Genomic DNA, 16,178 nt, shown 5'->3' with positions numbered 1-16,178 from the left:
GAAGTCCATTGTCCAGTGTCCACCTCCCGTTTCTTCCTGAACGAGGACTAGAGTCAATCGCGGGGGTTCAAGCACAAACTCGAATTGAGTTCAGTCAATATCGATCTCGAATCGAAAATTGATCAAGTTAAATTTGATCTCGATCTCGAATTTAAAAATACTAATTTATTCACTCACGAGTCGACTTGAGTTCAATTATATATATATTAGTTTTATTTTAATAGTAAAATTACATATATTTTTCTAATATTTTCTTATTTATTAAAAATTTATTTTTTTTAAATTTGACCTAGAATTTTACATGTTAAACTCTTCGAGTTGAAGTTCAAGTTTGAACTTCATAAACTTAAATTGAAATTCAATTTAATTAGATCAAAATTTTATTCGATTCGACTCATTTGCACTATTGTCAATAACTGCTCTTTCATCTTCGATAGTCTCAAATCCGCCAGACGCGGATGTCTTTGGATGCTACTCGGTTAATTTAAAGAAGCATCCGCGTCGGATTTCTTTAAAACAAGTAGAGTTGTGAACCCATCGGGACACAACTACGAATTCAGACGAAAAGCCGAAAGAAGTACTCTTTGGCATTTGTTTAACAACATTAGCTCCTTCTTCTTCAGATTATTAAATCAGACAATCAGGTGGCAAAACGTGTTCGCTCTATAATGCATAAAGAACTCGTATACAGAAAGAATTTCCTGTTTCTACTTTCTAGATGCTGGCATGGACACGTGATAAACATGCATAAGATCCTTCTTTGGAAGTGAGGCTTATGCATTTGCAAGTACCTACCACCTCCATTTGGCTTGTCTACGACTTAATTGAATGGGGAGTAGTAAAGCATGTGATGATGAAATATACATATGCAGGTCTTATCTATTTTAATATACCTGATGATTATGAATCATAATCATTTTGAAAAGGTAAGAAAGGAGACTAAAATTTGTCATAAATTAGTGATGCTAAACAATGATCAAATTAATAAATTACGAGGAAATAAAGCGATAAGACAAAATCAACAAATAAATATAATAAATAAAACAAAATTAGTTAACATAAAAAATAGTTAAAAATCCTGATAAGGATTAGCAATCACTTCATTTAGCATACAAACAAAGATAAATTTTCAATAAATAGAAATAACTGATAGAACAGTGAAAGGTTACATGGCCAAAACTTCTTGCCAACCTTCAGTACGAGAATAAACAATAGCTACTTGAATTCCCACAACTAGCTACTCTATCAAGATACTTAACAAGCACAAGCTTCGTACAACTGCATAGCATAGCATAAAACTCCTCCAGCTCATTGTTGGAATCCGCCAACATGAAGGTTAGTAAGTTTAGCAACTAAAGGTGCAAAGTCAATACTCAGTCTTTCTCTATCTTCTTCATCTTCAGAAGCTGAAATCAAAAGTAAAGTTCAATAAGTGACTAAAAAAGTAAAATACAAGATCATGTGCACAAAAAGGTTAAGTATAACATACCTGTTACTCCATTTGAAAGATGACGCCATAAGTTGCTTGTTCCGGTTGTTCCACCACATGCATAATCACGCTTGCACCATTTACATTGTGCTCTTTGTGAACCATCTGGTTCAACATACAATATATCAAATTCCTTCCAAATCAATGACGTGAGTTGTCTCGAATACTTTGAAGAACCTTGGATCAACTCATCTGTATTGGTAGGCTCATGGCTTGTATAAGAACATAGTTCCTGAATGTGCTCTGACAACTCATCTGTTGGATCATGAAGGGATAGCATTTCTGTTATCTATACTACCAACTTTGTACACCTCATCTGATGTTTTCCTATCTAAGACTCTCAGCCTTGCATATAACTTGTCCTGCCCTGCCCTCTCAGACTTAATTGTGCTGACTGCACTTGCCAGTTTCAATGACTTGATAGCCAAGCCCAAGTTTCAACAACTTCCAATTTTCAGCACTTTAAAAAGTTCCTTGCCACTTTGGTTTTTTAGCTTTTTGACTCTTTCTAATGGGAGAACCTTACAACAGTGATGCTGCTGCATTCAGTGCATCAGTATCAGCATCCTGACAAGGTTGCTAGAACCAATTTAAGCCTGATCATGCAAACAAAATCAGCATCTTTCCATTTTCCACATAACTAGGCACAAATATAACCATGTCATAACAACAAAGGCTGAATAATACACAAGACACAAGCCACAAAATTCCATTCCACATTGTAGCTCAAACTCTAGCACTACAACAATATCGAGAACCTAAAACATATCCTAGCCAAATATACCCTTTACAAGGATATGGGTAGATTATGACATATGCCACCGTTCACATAAACCAAATTACATAGAAAAAGAGGATTTCATGTGTATATGATCCACCTTTTTATGTGTTATGTGTGGCTTAATTGACATGAAGCAAATTTATACCAGAAACTTTCCCCTAAACAATGCATCAGATTGAACCTAAAATACTACTGTCAATGATATTATATACGAGATATTATGCTTTTCTATCATGTTAATTTTCTATGCTTTTCTATCCCGTTTCCAACAACAATTTTATTAAAAAATAAATAAAATTACATGCCCAATAACAAGATACCTGTTATAGGAAAAATTTAAAGAATATGCTACTTAACAAGATTCCTGTTATAGAAAAAGAACATGGCTGGATCCTTAGACCTCAGTTTAGCGTCGTGTAAATTTTGAAAAACTATGGCCAACCAATCTTGTCCTCGTCATTGCAGATTTTGTAGCCTTCAAGAAATTGTTACCAGTAGTGCTGAACAAATTTGTTACGAATAGACTAAAAAGAAATTACTAGGCACTGGAAGTTTTCCAAATTTGCAATTACTGGGAACAATAATAACAAACAGCTTCACAGATTGCAAGGAGACGAATGCATACAAGTAAAACTTTCCCAGTAGAGTTGTCATAGAACCAGCAAAATTAAGATCCCATTCAAATACTACTACAGCCAATAAGTATGCATCCCACCACAAATTTAAGCAGGAAAGCCTTACCTGTAGACTCCACAATGCTACAGATACCACCAACTGCATCCGGGGTGCAGGATCTGCAGCATATGCTCTGTCTCTCTCCTCCCATGTCCAAATACTATGCCAACAATTCCATCCAAACAAAATTGAAGATTGATTCTAATTTTCTTGTACCTCAAGCTCCCAAAGCTTTTCAACTTTTCTCACAATATTTAGATTCCTGTGAACATTAAGCAAAGAAATGCAATGGTATCAAATGAAGGGAAAAAAACTAGAGCTAAAAAATATAAGTGGCGTTTCTAGGATCTAATGGCATTAGAAAAGTTATCCATCAATCAGCTCAGGAATTGGACATGGAAGGGGCAAAAACCTTCTATTAAGCAGAGACGGGGAGAAGGGAGAGGGGAATCAAACACTGGAGGAAGAGGGGGGGGGGGAAGCAGTGGGCTTGCTGGTGGGGAGGAGAAGAAGATTGACGGTGAAAACTGAAAATAGAAAGAAGTTTGGGAATGCAAGTTAAATGGGTTAATTGGGTTTAATGGGTTACCCAATTATATCCATTTAATAATTGGGTATAATTGGGTAACCCATTTATACCTATATATAAAAATTTAATGTACCCATATTCAGTTATTAATGGGCGGGTATGGGTAAAATTAATTAAATGGTTTTATTTGACACCTCTAATTATGATGCATGCTGGGGATGCTGCTTCCGTTCTCTTACTTTTTGTCTTTCTGTTGAAAAATATATATATATTTTTTCTTGGTTGTACGGGGACTGGGGGGGGGGGGGTTTAGAAAAGATTATAATATGTGTTTTTTTATTCGTGTTGGTGGGAAAATAGAAATTGAATTAGGAAGCTGGCACCGCCTTGTGCGGGGCCACGTGTCCCCAACTCCAAAGTCCAACCTACAAGCTCGCGGCTATTGCACAAATGTTGAAATACCAAAACTATCGCAGCTGGACGTGGAATTTACAAGGTTGCCACAAGCCACGTGCTCTGCACACTTAGCGACGCAACCCTTCTTACTCTCGGAAATCAGTGACGTTTCATGTTGTCGTAAATGAAAACTTGTGAATTATTGAAGTTGACTCCTAGCTTAGACATTTTTGGCATCCTAAATGTGGAAGATATCGACCAATTTGTCAATAGTTAAACAAAGGCCAAAAAAATTGAAAAATTGGTTCATCTGGCAGCTTCTAAGTTAGTCTGATGGGATCAATAGGACCAGTGGCGGAGTCACGTGAAAGCAAGTGTGGTCAGTTGACCCCACTTTGCTTTGAAAAAATTAGTTTTTAGATTTAGAAAATTTAAAAAATTTTAGAGTTGCATATTATTTAACTCCTCTAAATTTTAACGAATTCTCTTTTTCATATACATTGACCTCCAAACAATTGAAAATTCACAATTGTTACTATCACAGTAATTTTTAATTTATTTCAAGCTGTTTATAAAAGTTATTTCAAGAATAAGTTGTTCCAAAATTTTCAAAAATAAAAGATGAACTTTTTTGGAGTGAAGTGGAAAAACCAATTTTTTCAAAACTTCAAAAACATGAATTTTTCAAGTGGATGCTTAATGTTTTATTTATAATACAAAATTAAGGTATTATGATTTTTTATTTATAACTGGCTATAGACAAATTTCTCAAAAGAACCCCATAGAATATCAAGTTACTTGTAGTTTATAAATCATTCAAAAGAAAAATCAAAAGCTTCAATCACTCACATTGAAAAAATTGATAATGAATTGATTTTGCTACATTTTTAGAAGATGAGTACTCATAAGGTACAATTGTAAATATTTCGTAGATCTATTATTTCTAGCATATATTTAATATGCTATTAAGGCAGTAATATAAATCAAACCATGCTAAATGATTTCCAGCAATCTGTTAATAAAACTTTCTTCTATTAAAAAAATATTTGTTTCCCTTATAGAAGTTTTAATGTATTGTCAAAATTTTTTGGATTTTCTTCAAAAAAAAAATTTATATTTTTCATGATCATATTTTTCAATCACTATTTTACGTTAAATACATCAAATCATTACAATAAATTTTTCTATGAAAACTCCAAAAATTAATAATCAAAACAAGCTCCAAGGTTTACTATATTAAAATTTGACCCCACTTATTGCAGGGTCTTGGCTCCGCCCTTGAATAGGACCACAAATCCATAGTAGTAATATTCTAAGCCCTCTAAAGAGAATCTTTGCTGCTGCAATTTATTCTAATCTCTCTAAAGAGTCTTTTTCACGCACTAACTAGGTAGTTTATTTTCGTTTTGAAGTATCCCATTCTCCAGTAAGCAATGTTTTTATTTAATTAGTAAATAAACTGATGTAAAGTTGTTGGTTATTTTTTCATTAATATACTAGCAATCTATAATGGTAGAAGCGATACATTCAACAAATTAGCTTAGAAATCGTTGTAATTACAATTTAATAATATTTTAAACAAATCCACAAAAACAGCGATAGAAAAAATTATGTGTTGTGAGACTTGAACTCAAAATCTCCAATTTTTTAAGATTACAACGTTAACTATGAAGCATTTTTTTCACAAAGATAGCAAAGTGTCTGGATATCAAAATTTTACAAATAATATTTCGTTTTCATCGTAAACAATTTTTCCAATCCACTTTTTTATCTCACATACATAACATCACAGCATAAAAAATTTTACGGTAATTATTACAAATAATATTTCAAACAAGCGAAATGCAAGATATGTTTCGTAACTACTAGCAGTGCCATCCAAATTCATAATCTGTCTTCAACTAATCAACGTTCTAGTTTGTAATTCATCTGCCAAATAACCATTTGGTTTTCGATTTTGATTTCTTGTCCAAAAGGAGAGATTCAAACGTGATGATGATTACATTCTTTAAGGAAGAAAGTGAAGGTGACATGGATTACTTATCATCATTTCAACCTGACAGATCCTAAAGTCCTTCCCTACCATTGGGCCGATCACAATTGTTAACTATGCTCGGGTGAGTAAAATAAAATTTGATTTCTGGTAGCAATGAGGTGGTCAATGACCTAATCATCAACCCAAGCAGAGAAAAATCCAAAGCGTACCGTTAAATAAGCTTATCGTTTTGCAATTTACAATGCCAAGAAAAAGGACACATCTATGTGTTTTTTTTTTTTTTTTGAGAAATTTTAGCGGCTAAAAATTAACATAACAGATTTTATGTGAACTTCTAATATCGAGCACTTAAAGACTAAGTGCCTTTATGTTATAATAAGGAGCGGTTTTGATTACTATTTTTTGGAGTTTTATATTCGTGTGTCTATGCACATATGTATATGATAACGATTTAATATATATATAAGATAAAAAAATTAAAATTATATATATGCAAAACTTTTAGGTGAAAAAAATCACCAACCTTGGTCCATAACTAGCTAAAGCTACGTGTCTTGATTCTTGAACTATTTGCGCACGTTTGAGAATTATATGGTGCAAGTACCCGCCCTAAGAACAACTGATACGGTCACCCTTTAATTACAGCCGCTGGATTCACAAAACGTCACTTTGATGATAATTAGAGAAAAAGCCTAAAAAATCTTTAAAAAAAAAAAAAGAAGAAAGCAACGGCCTTGGGGAAAGCCACGGAAAACACAAAGCAGGCCCACCAATTTTGTTTTATCAGTAATTCTTTTTTTTTTAATCAGTAATTCACTCAAAACAACAACATACTTCCAACTAGTACTGCTTGATTTCCACATTACAAGCTGGAAATTCAACAGAAAAATGTCAGATCAAAATTCCATCAGAAAAATTAGTCGTAAAATGTATCATTTTGAAAGTCATTTTTCATCAAAAAATTTTGAACGTTCTTCATAAACACATTTCTTAACAGAACTTTTTTTTTAATTACATAAGCTTAAAAAAATTACAATTCAAACAGGACTTTTGTTCGACAAGATGCAAGTAACGCTACTACTATGGGTGACGCAGTGGGTAATTAAGTCAGTCTCTCTCTCTCTCTCTCACATTATTTTATTTTTCCTTCAACTTCCTCCGCCAAATGTAACAAGTGCGAAATTTATAATGATTTAGTTGGTTGGTGAGGTTTATCCCTCAAAATGTCTTGAGGTAATATCAAATTGGATTTATTTTTTTTAGAGTGTTCTGAATGTGAATCCTATTGTAATCGGGTGGTAGTTGAATTGCTGATCAATGACAGATCTCAAAAGTTTTTTTTAAAAAAAAAAATCCGCATTGACCCGATTCACGAGGAAGGAGAGCTCAGTTTCTTTTGTTAGTATTCTTATTTCTTCATTTTATAGTCTTCCCAGTTCCCGGTGCTTGCAATAATTGGTGTCTGCTGTCCGCACAACTACAAGCGTGGAAAACGATCTCGTAACCTTTCTTTTACCCTTTTTTTTTTTTTTTTTGTCAGAACCGCAATTTGTTTTTCTTTTACCTTCTTCGCTGTGCCAATTTGTGAGGGATAATTTCAAAAAACCTCCATTGAGATTTTTGATACTTTCATAGATTTTGTACGAGGTTTTAAAAATTATACTAACCCTTTTTGAATTTGAGGTTTTGGTAATAGAATTAAAAATATATTCTGATGAGCCACATAAGTCCTTTTTTAATTGTCCTCAAGTTGTATTACTAAATAATGAAATAATTAATAAAAGTCAAGGGGAATAAGTGAAATTCGAAAAAATGCAGCATCAACGACTAAAAGCAGCAATGATCTTTGCAATAATTAGTGCATACTGCAACGGCACAACTACATATAAATGACACAGTTAGCTTTATAAAAAACTCAGATTATTGGTATAAGTATCTACACTTGGGGGGTAGGAACTTAATCTCTTTTATTGTAGTAAGCGAGGTCAAAGTAAAGTATTGGTGCATAAAACATTCGAATATTAGTCAACAAATCAACAACAAAAGCATAAATTAGTTTTGTTTCGATACAAGATTCTACAAAATAAGCCAGATAGAGATTCCTTCTACTTTTCTTGCTCGTAAAATTCTTCTATGCAGATTATATAAGACCGTCTATATTGTCAAGTGATATCAATCACAAAAATAGAGCCATCTTAGGGTTTCAATTGATGCCATTTTCTAATTGTAGTTATGGTTTGCTAATTTGAGACGAAACAATTGTTATCCTAGTTCAATTAATTAGTTAATCTCATTTATTTGGTAACCTTACATTTTTGGGGCCGGGGGGGGGGGGTCAAATATCCATTTGCAACAAAGCATGATGTCTTGGGGTTCCACTATATTTTATTTTATGCAAGCAATGGGCCAAATTTTTGATAGGAGAGGTCTGTATAATTTCCCAAAATCTCAGGGGAGGTTGGTAAAAGTGTCATGATCCTCAGAGGAGGTATTCTGAAACTATTGTCGTACGTATTTCACCCGGGGAGCAGACTCAAACGATGACATATTTTAGTTGAACGAAATCGTTTACACTTAAAGCGCAATTACAAGAAGTCAAATTTCACCGAAATTCCTTTTTTTTATTTTTGAAAAATTGAAGCCAAACCATCAAATACTTCCGTAAAGGGACACTCATCCTGCAATTCATTCGTCACCTTTGCTGCTTAAGAAATCCAACAATAAACACAAAGTCGAGCTCCCTTAATTTCCTCTCAAACCTTTTCCTCTCTTTGTGTATCGTGGCAACAGCAGCACCGCTTCTTCGTTCTCTTCCATCAAAGAGAGATGTTTGGTTATCTTTAATGCGGGTGTCAGTCGATGGATCCTTACTATCACAAATCAAAATATTTTGTTTAATAAAAAACATTCAGGAGGTGTTTGATAAATAATTTCGTTAAAGTTAATGTTGCCTATTAGTTGATAAACATTTTATCAAAGTCATTTAATGAAAATAAAGCTTTAGAAATTTGCCGTCTGTAATTCCTCATTTATGACTTGATTTTGAATTGATTGTTGAGTCATTTAGTCGATTGAAACCCATATAAATTCCAAATTAAATGGGCAAAGGGAGAATGATAGACTCATAAAAACTCAAATACATGTGCTATCATTCCGGATGCGAACTAAACTAACCACACCTCTAAGCGAGGTGATGCCGGCTGGAGTAGACTAACAAAGGCGGTAGGCAAAACACGAATTTTAGAGGAAGAGGAAAAAGTTCTCCAGAGCCGATCACGAGGACTGCGATAGTCAAGCTTTGCCCACTAATCACTTATTATGTTTGTTGTCTTCGAACAGTGGATGGAGCCTCACAATCACAGCCGCCTGAATATATATAGTTTGGTTAGCTGGATAAAGAACTGATTTAAAAGCTATTAGTCTAGAAGCCCCTCATAAGTTGGAAAAAAAGACAAAACACTAAAAGATTAACTCAAAAAGTCGCGCCACCAATTGTTCTTTAGTCAAATCACGACAAAAAACTTTTTTAAGGAATACTAGCAGCTCCATTTGGATGGGAAGTTTTTGCTGAAAAAAAAAATATTATTGCAGTACATTTTAAAGATGTGAGCTCAAAAGGAGATTAGAAATTTATTTACAAAAAAATTCAGGAATATAAAAAGAAATCCAAAAAGTGACAATCCAAACGAGGCCTGAGTTTGTTTGGATTGAGCATTATTTACCCAATTTTATTTGCTTACATCATTATTACAATTTTCAATACACTTTTTTATCTTCCCAATTACCTTTTTATCTCACATACATCACATCACAAAAAGTACTACAGTAAAAATATCTCAAATAATCCCAAATAACTTACAATCCGATATGATTTGTGTGTTTTCCAAGTATTTTTTTTTAAAAAATAGTATTCTCTTGATATATTTTAAAATATATTATTATCTCAAGCACACTATATCGATAATTAGTTTTATTACAAAAACTTCAATCCAAACAAGTTAAGTGTGTTTAAAATAAAAAAGGGAAAATGATCGGTTTCATCCTTCACATTTTACAAAAATATTCTTTTCGTCCCTCACTTTTAAAATGAAGCAATTTCGTCCTTGACATTTAAAAACTAAAATTATTACATCCCTGAACCCAAATTTCAATATAAATCAAACAACCAATCAACCTAATTACAAATTTTGGGGGTGTAATTGGTAGATCACTTGGTTAACTCAACTTGATATTCATGTAAAATTTAATGAACCTAAAAAGAAAAAATAAAAAATTATAATATAAAAAAGAAAGATTAATCTTTTGTACATTATTATTGTATACACTGACGGTTTTATGCACCGCCATATCATTTTAATTTAAATTTAAACACCAAATTTTATATTTATAATACACATCTAGATTCGCAAGTGGATATACTAACGGTGATTTATAAAAAAAAAAAAAATATATACTATTCCAAGACAAAGAATGGTCTTTTATGTTATAATTTTTAATTTTTTGGTTTAATAAATGTCATGTGAATACGATGAAGTTGATCGAATGATCTATCAATTCTATTTTCGAAATTTATTACTGGGTTATTGGATGGTTTGATTCAGATTGAAAATTAGGTTCAAGGATGTAATAGTTTTAATTTTTAAATGTCAGGGACGAATTTGCTTCATTTTAAAAGTGAGGGACGAAAAGAATATTTTTGCGAAATGTAAATAATGAAACAGGTCATCTTTCCAATAAAAAAATACAGAAATTTGGTAAATTAAATTGCGGTTGGGCCAACAAAATTTTGTGTGCTCGCCGTCGGATTAAATGAATGTAATGTCTTAAATGCCACCGTCTCTATAAACACCGGCGCCAACAATGCACATGAAAATTTTTAAAAGCGAAAGACTACCCAGAAAACACAGCAGAAATAATCAGAGGGGCAACAGAGGAAATAACGGGAAAAGCAGGTGCAAAAGCTGAAAGTTGAGAAGAGAGGCGGGAGGCCAGGGGGGATAGTATAAAATGGAGTCGCTGGACTCCAAGACTGTACCACTTAAAATCCGCTGGCCCTTTCCTTTTCTTGCTCTCGCACACACTCGCAATTTTCCAACACTCTAGACATTTTAAAAAATTAAAAATAAAAGAAATTCCAAGACTCTGAAAAAGCGGAAGAGGAAGCATAGCCGCTGTTATAGAAACAAACAAACAAACCATCGTAGGCGATCGCAAACCCTAGGAAAAAGCTAGCGAATCTCTTAGAAACGGGTTTGCAGATCAGAAATGGAGCCTCTCTGATCAAAGTTAGTTATTCATTTTCCCGGAAAAAAGCCAGCGGAGACTCTATAGACATATATTTTCACCTTCATTTATTCTCTGGAATCTTCGAGCTTCCAAAAGGTACTTTTTTCTTTTTATCTTTTATTTTGAATTTTTTGGATTCTGTATTCTTTTTGGCCAAACTGTGTTGATCTGGAAGGTTCCACGTCATACAGGCGTGTCTGGAGAAGGGGTAAAATAGGGGGAAAAGTTTTTATTTGAGTTTTTAAAGTGTAATGTGGTGTTTTGAGTTGGAGTTGAATGCTCAGATCCGCCGCACAAGCTTATTTATTGCATTAATTAGATGGTGGTGTGGCGGTCGTTTTCATGGTTTATGGTTTGTGTTTTCTCATTTGTTTCGACTTGGATTCGTGGTCAGTTATGTTCATGCATTGATTGTACAATTTTGTGTCAGAACGATTTTCTGTTTTCCTTTTAAAAAAGGTTGGTTAAGAACCTTTTTTTTTTTTTTTTTTTTGGAAATGGTTTTCATTTTTGTTGTTTTGCAAGAAAACCCATGAAAATGATGATACGACAGAAAACATCGTTCGTTTGAATTTTGAATCAGGGCAAATTTTACTGAGTAATGAAGAAATTCTTATTTTTAAAACAATTGCCTTGGTTTTTTTTTTTTTTTTTTTGTAAATAGGAATTTTTCTATTTTAAATGTTTAGTGATTTTGCGCGTGTGGAAAAGTGAAATTTATTGTTGGATTCGTGGAGCTGAATGATTATGTATGTAAAACAGTAAATTTTATTATTGGATGCGTGGACTTTTAAATTTCGATTTGATTATGAAATGTTAGTTTCTGGCGAATTTTGATGATCACTGGAATAGTTCTTGCCGACACCCTCGGCAGTTCAAATTTGCAGACTTGACAAGTTATTCCACTTTCAACCTCCTATAGTTAGACTCGTTGGTTGATCATACTATATTCGTCATGGTGGCTAGCGCTGCTACTGCTGCATTTTTTCCTGCTACTTCGTCGCTGCCTGACTCCGGTGGCAGAAATTCCGGAAATTATGGAGGAAGTCTCCCTGCAGGTGTGGATGCCCGTGGGATCAAGTCAAAGTCCTCATCTTCTGGGAAATTACAAGTGAAGGCTAATGCACAGGCCCCTTCCAAGGTTAATGGAACTAAGGTTGGAATCAAGACTGATGATGATGTGATCTCATCACCTCCACCGAGGACATTCATCAACACATTACCTGATTGGAGCATGCTCCTTGCTGCCATCACCACTATTTTCTTAGCGGCAGAGAAGCAATGGATGATGCTTGACTGGAAGCCAAAGCGTCCTGACATGCTTGGTGGCCCCTTTGGCTTCGGTAGAATTGTGCAAGATGGTCTTGTCTTTCGCGAAAACTTCAGCATCAGGTCATATGAGATAGGAGCTGACCGAACTGCGTCCATAGAAACGTTAATGAATCATCTTCAGGTATGCTTGGATTTCTTGGAAATTAGTGATAAGAAGCAAATTAGCTTTGGTCACACAATTTAAATATCTGTTGCTTGTAAGCCTTCAAGCTTTACATGCTTTTCATTCTTTGCAGGAAACAGCACTTAACCATGTAAAATCTGCTGGACTGCTTGGTGATGGTTTTGGCTCTACTCCGGAGATGGCCAAAAGAAATCTAATTTGGGTGGTATCCAAGATGCAGGTTCTGGTGGACCGTTATCCTACTTGGTGAGTTTAATGTCTGTGCAAATTAGCTCAGACCACTAAGCACTGAGCTGTTATATCAAGTACTATTTGTAATTTTTTCCTTGATACAAAGATGCCTAAGGCTTACTATTTAAGGCTGAGATGGCTAAGGTTCTATACCCATTCACTTTCATTGTCTTCAAATTTGTATGTTGCTGTTATGACTGTTTTAATTTTTGGTTTACTAAATGTATATTAGTTGTTTGGTTTCTTGCTGCATTTCCTTTATACATTGCTTTCAATATAAGATTTCCTCTGCTTTTTAGATTTAACCATTAACATTCTTCTATAGATGCTGGCATTTTTGAAATCTGCTTCCTTGATATGTGCTAATAGCATTGGAATCTATTGTGCATAGGTATACAAGATAACAGGGATATATATTAAAGCATGGACCTGCTTGGCAGCTTCATCATATCTCATTTTTTGTGTCATTAATATGGAGTCTTAAAGAGAACACATGGAAGCATGCATAACTGTATGCACCTGCTTGTTGGCTTCATCATATCTCTTTTTTTGTGTGGTAGTATGTTTTCTTTGTGCATGCTTTCAGCTAAATGGCCCTATTGCTACATTGCTGACTATGTGCAGGATTTTTGTTATAATCTTAAAAGATCAGCAGATTCTTTGCCCTATAATGCCTAGATTACATGACAAGTGAATCCTCGGCAATGATGGTCTGAGCTGTAAATTGATTCTTGCAGGGGTGATGTTGTTCAAGTGGACACGTGGGTTGCAGCATCTGGTAAGAATGGGATGCGGCGAGATTGGCTTGTCCGTGATTGTAAAACTGGGGATGTAATAACGAGAGCTTCTAGGTAAGCTGGAGTTTTATTGTGGTGCATTAAATAAATAATTTGAACTGCATTTTACTGTTTTCCATTTACCCCAATGTTAATCATTATGATAGTGATCTGATCTTTCAGGCAAGCTGGGCTTTCTTTCCTCTGTTGTGGAAGATTCATTCTTTTATTCAGTTTCCATAGCATCCTAAGATTTGTACTTAACGGTGTTTCCTTTTTTTCCCCTGTAAATGCTGAATTGAATTTATTACAGTTTATGGGTCATGATGAATAAAGAGACTAGGAGACTGTCTAAAATTCCAGATGAGGTTCGAGCAGAAATAGAAGGCTATTATTTAGATTCACCTCCTATTGTGGATGAGGATGGCAGAAAGTTACCAAAACTTGATGATAAGACGGCAGAGTACATTCGTACTGGTTTAACTGTAAGATTTTGTTCTTTCTGAACGACACATGGCATTCCTTTCTTGTCTGATTTATATTTTCCCCCCTCGTAAATGTATACCGAATGAAGAAATGTGTGATTTTTGCAGCCAAGATGGAGTGACTTGGATGTGAACCAGCATGTGAATAATGTGAAATACATTGGCTGGATTCTTGAGGTAGACATTCTCCTAACTTATTGCCTTTTTGAGTTCAATTGTATGTGGAGAATTCAGCTCTCAAGAATTCTTGATGATTTAGGGAAGAAACTGGAGAATTTGAAATTTTAGGCTCTTAGACATTCTCTATCTGGTTGTTTTAAATTGTACACGTGCAAAAGCAGATGCTTGTGTTTTGTTATCTGAAATTGCAGTTATTTGGCATAAAATAAGCTGGCTGCCACTGAAGTACTTGTTTTTGGACTAGTCATATTGTTAAATGATAATGAAGGACGAGGGGAAATCTCTCCAGGATGTTTAGTTTTTTGGCATAGGAATGGATATCACTCCAGGTTGTTAGTTTTTTGGCATCGGAAGGCTAATTCCTTATGCTAAGCTGAGGTGGTGAGTTTAACTAAGTAATGGTAATTTGAGTCGATATTAAAGCTGTGGGATGTTGGGGGGTTTTTGTTTTTGGAGGGGGGGGGGAATATGTTGTATCGTTGTTGGCTTTGGTAGAGTAAGTTGTGTTCTGAAGGTGAGTAATGTTGGAATATGATACTGATACTTGAAGCACAATAAGACTGATTGGGGTTCAGCACTCACATTTTTTTGTTAGATGTGTTTGCGTATTAGAGCCAAGATAATCAAAATAGAATCCTTTTCAGCGACTTAATTAAAAAGTGCAGACTGAAATCAATCAACCTCCATTATTGGTACACTGAACTATCTCATTAGTTTCATTTAGGTTCCTTTTGTTGTCATTTGTTGATATATATTTAATAGCAGTGAATATGTGATAAGTTCCTTTTTGTGGTGTCTCAATCCAAAATTGCTATGAGTGATAGGTTCCTTTTCACAATGTCCTGATACAAAATTGCTGACTGAAAGCGACCAGCGTACATTGTTGGTTCATTGAACTATGCCGTTGGTTCAATTTTAGGTTTCTTTTGTTGTCATTTGTTGATATGTAGTAATTGCTAAGGTGAATATGTGAGGCTGTAGGTATAGAGACCTGTATACATTGCTAATGAGGTAGACTGATGAGGGAATTTTAGCGACAGATGGCCATTAATTGGAGTGTTATTACTAGGCTTTTATTAAACTTCTATCATGAACCATTCATTTCGTTTGAGAATGTCTAAGCTTATTGGTCTCTTTGCAGGGAACAAAATTGAAATTACCCAAAAATCAGAGCTTGCTAGCTGCTCTTTTAGCACACAAAAGCAATTCCAAAATTGAAAAAAGGAATTGTATCTGTCCTTTGCTACTTGGTATGGTGTTTTTTGTCAATCTAATTGCAGAACTCTAATTTATCCATCACAGAGTGCTCCCCTCCCCATTTTGGAGAGTCACGAGCTTGCTGCAATGACGCTCGAGTACAGGAGGGAGTGCAGGAAGGACAGTGTGGTGCAGTCCCTTACTTCTGTATTGGGGAATGGTGTTGGTGATATGGCCATTTCTGGTTATGTTGAGTGCCAGCATTTGCTTCGACTCGAGGGTGGAGCAGAGATTGTCAAGGGAAGGACTGTGTGGAGACCCAAATATGCCAACAGGATTGGAAGCATGGGTCAGCTTCCAGCAGCAAGCGCTTAGTGCGATTTCCTTTGCAGCAGGAGCGGAAGTAGTCTTGTTGCTGTGTGTTACAGTTCTGTAGATTCAATCCTGTGCTCTTTGATCTACTCTATTGACCTCCCCGGTTAATATAAATATATATAAATTTCTTCATATCTTTTTTTTCCCCACCTTCTCCTTCGAGAGAAATAGGGAAATTTCTTAAGCATTGTAAGTAGCCCTTTGCTGCCCCCCCCCCTCTCTCTCTCTCTCTTAGTCTCTTTCTCTCTTTCTCTCTCTCCCATGGAAGTTCCAGCTGGATACCATTCATGAATGTGACAACTAATGCAAAAATTTCTTTATTGCAA

The 16,178-nt window shown here is 34.8% G+C and overlaps 2 protein-coding genes across 7 annotated transcripts; one reads left to right on the top strand and one right to left on the bottom strand.

The window, feature by feature from the left end:
- Positions 1-1,066: 1,066 nt before the first annotated feature.
- On the bottom strand, positions 1,067-3,510 carry LOC113694900 (uncharacterized). Of its 2 annotated transcripts, XM_027213805.2 has the most exons (4): positions 3,358-3,510; positions 3,012-3,207; positions 1,490-2,085; positions 1,067-1,406 (listed from the first exon to the last, which is right to left on the bottom strand). In XM_027213805.2, exons 3-4 carry the CDS (start codon positions 1,767-1,769, stop codon positions 1,309-1,311), a joined length of 378 nt encoding a protein of 125 aa, XP_027069606.1. In that variant the 5' UTR covers positions 1,770-2,085; positions 3,012-3,207; positions 3,358-3,510; the 3' UTR covers positions 1,067-1,308. The 2 variants fall into 2 exon arrangements, with proteins under 2 accessions (XP_027069606.1, XP_027069607.1); XM_027213806.2 differs by lacking the exons at positions 3,012-3,207; positions 3,358-3,510 and having other exon boundaries at positions 1,490-2,983.
- Positions 3,511-10,888: 7,378 nt separating this feature from the next.
- On the top strand, positions 10,889-16,178 carry LOC113695763 (palmitoyl-acyl carrier protein thioesterase, chloroplastic). Of its 5 annotated transcripts, none has more exons than XM_072054851.1 (7): positions 10,889-11,248; positions 12,027-12,605; positions 12,721-12,854; positions 13,577-13,690; positions 13,929-14,100; positions 14,209-14,277; positions 15,422-15,576. In XM_072054851.1, the coding sequence occupies exons 2-7, from the start codon at positions 12,108-12,110 to the stop codon at positions 15,566-15,568; spliced, it is 1,134 nt and encodes a 377-aa protein (XP_071910952.1). In that variant the 5' UTR covers positions 10,889-11,248; positions 12,027-12,107; the 3' UTR covers positions 15,569-15,576. The 5 variants fall into 5 exon arrangements, with proteins under 5 accessions (XP_071910952.1, XP_027070711.1, XP_027070710.1 ...); XM_027214910.2 differs by lacking the exon at positions 15,422-15,576 and adding an exon at positions 15,583-16,178 and having other exon boundaries at positions 10,891-11,248; positions 12,040-12,605; XM_027214909.2 differs by lacking the exon at positions 15,422-15,576 and adding an exon at positions 15,583-16,178 and having other exon boundaries at positions 10,891-11,248.

This window comes from Coffea arabica, chromosome 6e (assembly GCF_036785885.1).
Source record: "Coffea arabica cultivar ET-39 chromosome 6e, Coffea Arabica ET-39 HiFi, whole genome shotgun sequence".
NCBI lineage: Eukaryota > Viridiplantae > Streptophyta > Magnoliopsida > Gentianales > Rubiaceae > Coffea > Coffea arabica.
The sequence above is the reverse complement of the archived record's forward strand: the minus strand, read 5'-3'. Positions and strand labels throughout refer to the sequence as shown.

What these genes read in the sequence shown, in the direction of transcription:
- LOC113695763 (XM_027214910.2), top strand. Translation starts at nt 12,108, where the DNA reads ATGGTGGCTAGCGCTGCTACTGCTGCATTTTTTCCTGCTACTTCGTCG. An exon ending in GTAATAACGAGAGCTTCTAG is followed by an intron (nt 13,691 to 13,928) that starts GTAAGCTGGAGT and finishes AATTTATTACAG; the next exon opens with TTTATGGGTCATGATGAATA. An exon ending in ACATTCGTACTGGTTTAACT is followed by an intron (nt 14,101 to 14,208) that starts GTAAGATTTTGT and finishes TGATTTTTGCAG; the next exon opens with CCAAGATGGAGTGACTTGGA.
- LOC113694900 (XM_027213805.2), bottom strand. Translation starts at nt 1,769, where the DNA reads ATGCTATCCCTTCATGATCCAACAGATGAGTTGTCAGAGCACATTCAG. An exon ending in TCTTTCAAATGGAGTAACAG is followed by an intron (nt 1,407 to 1,489) that starts GTATGTTATACT and finishes TTTTGATTTCAG; the next exon opens with CTTCTGAAGATGAAGAAGAT.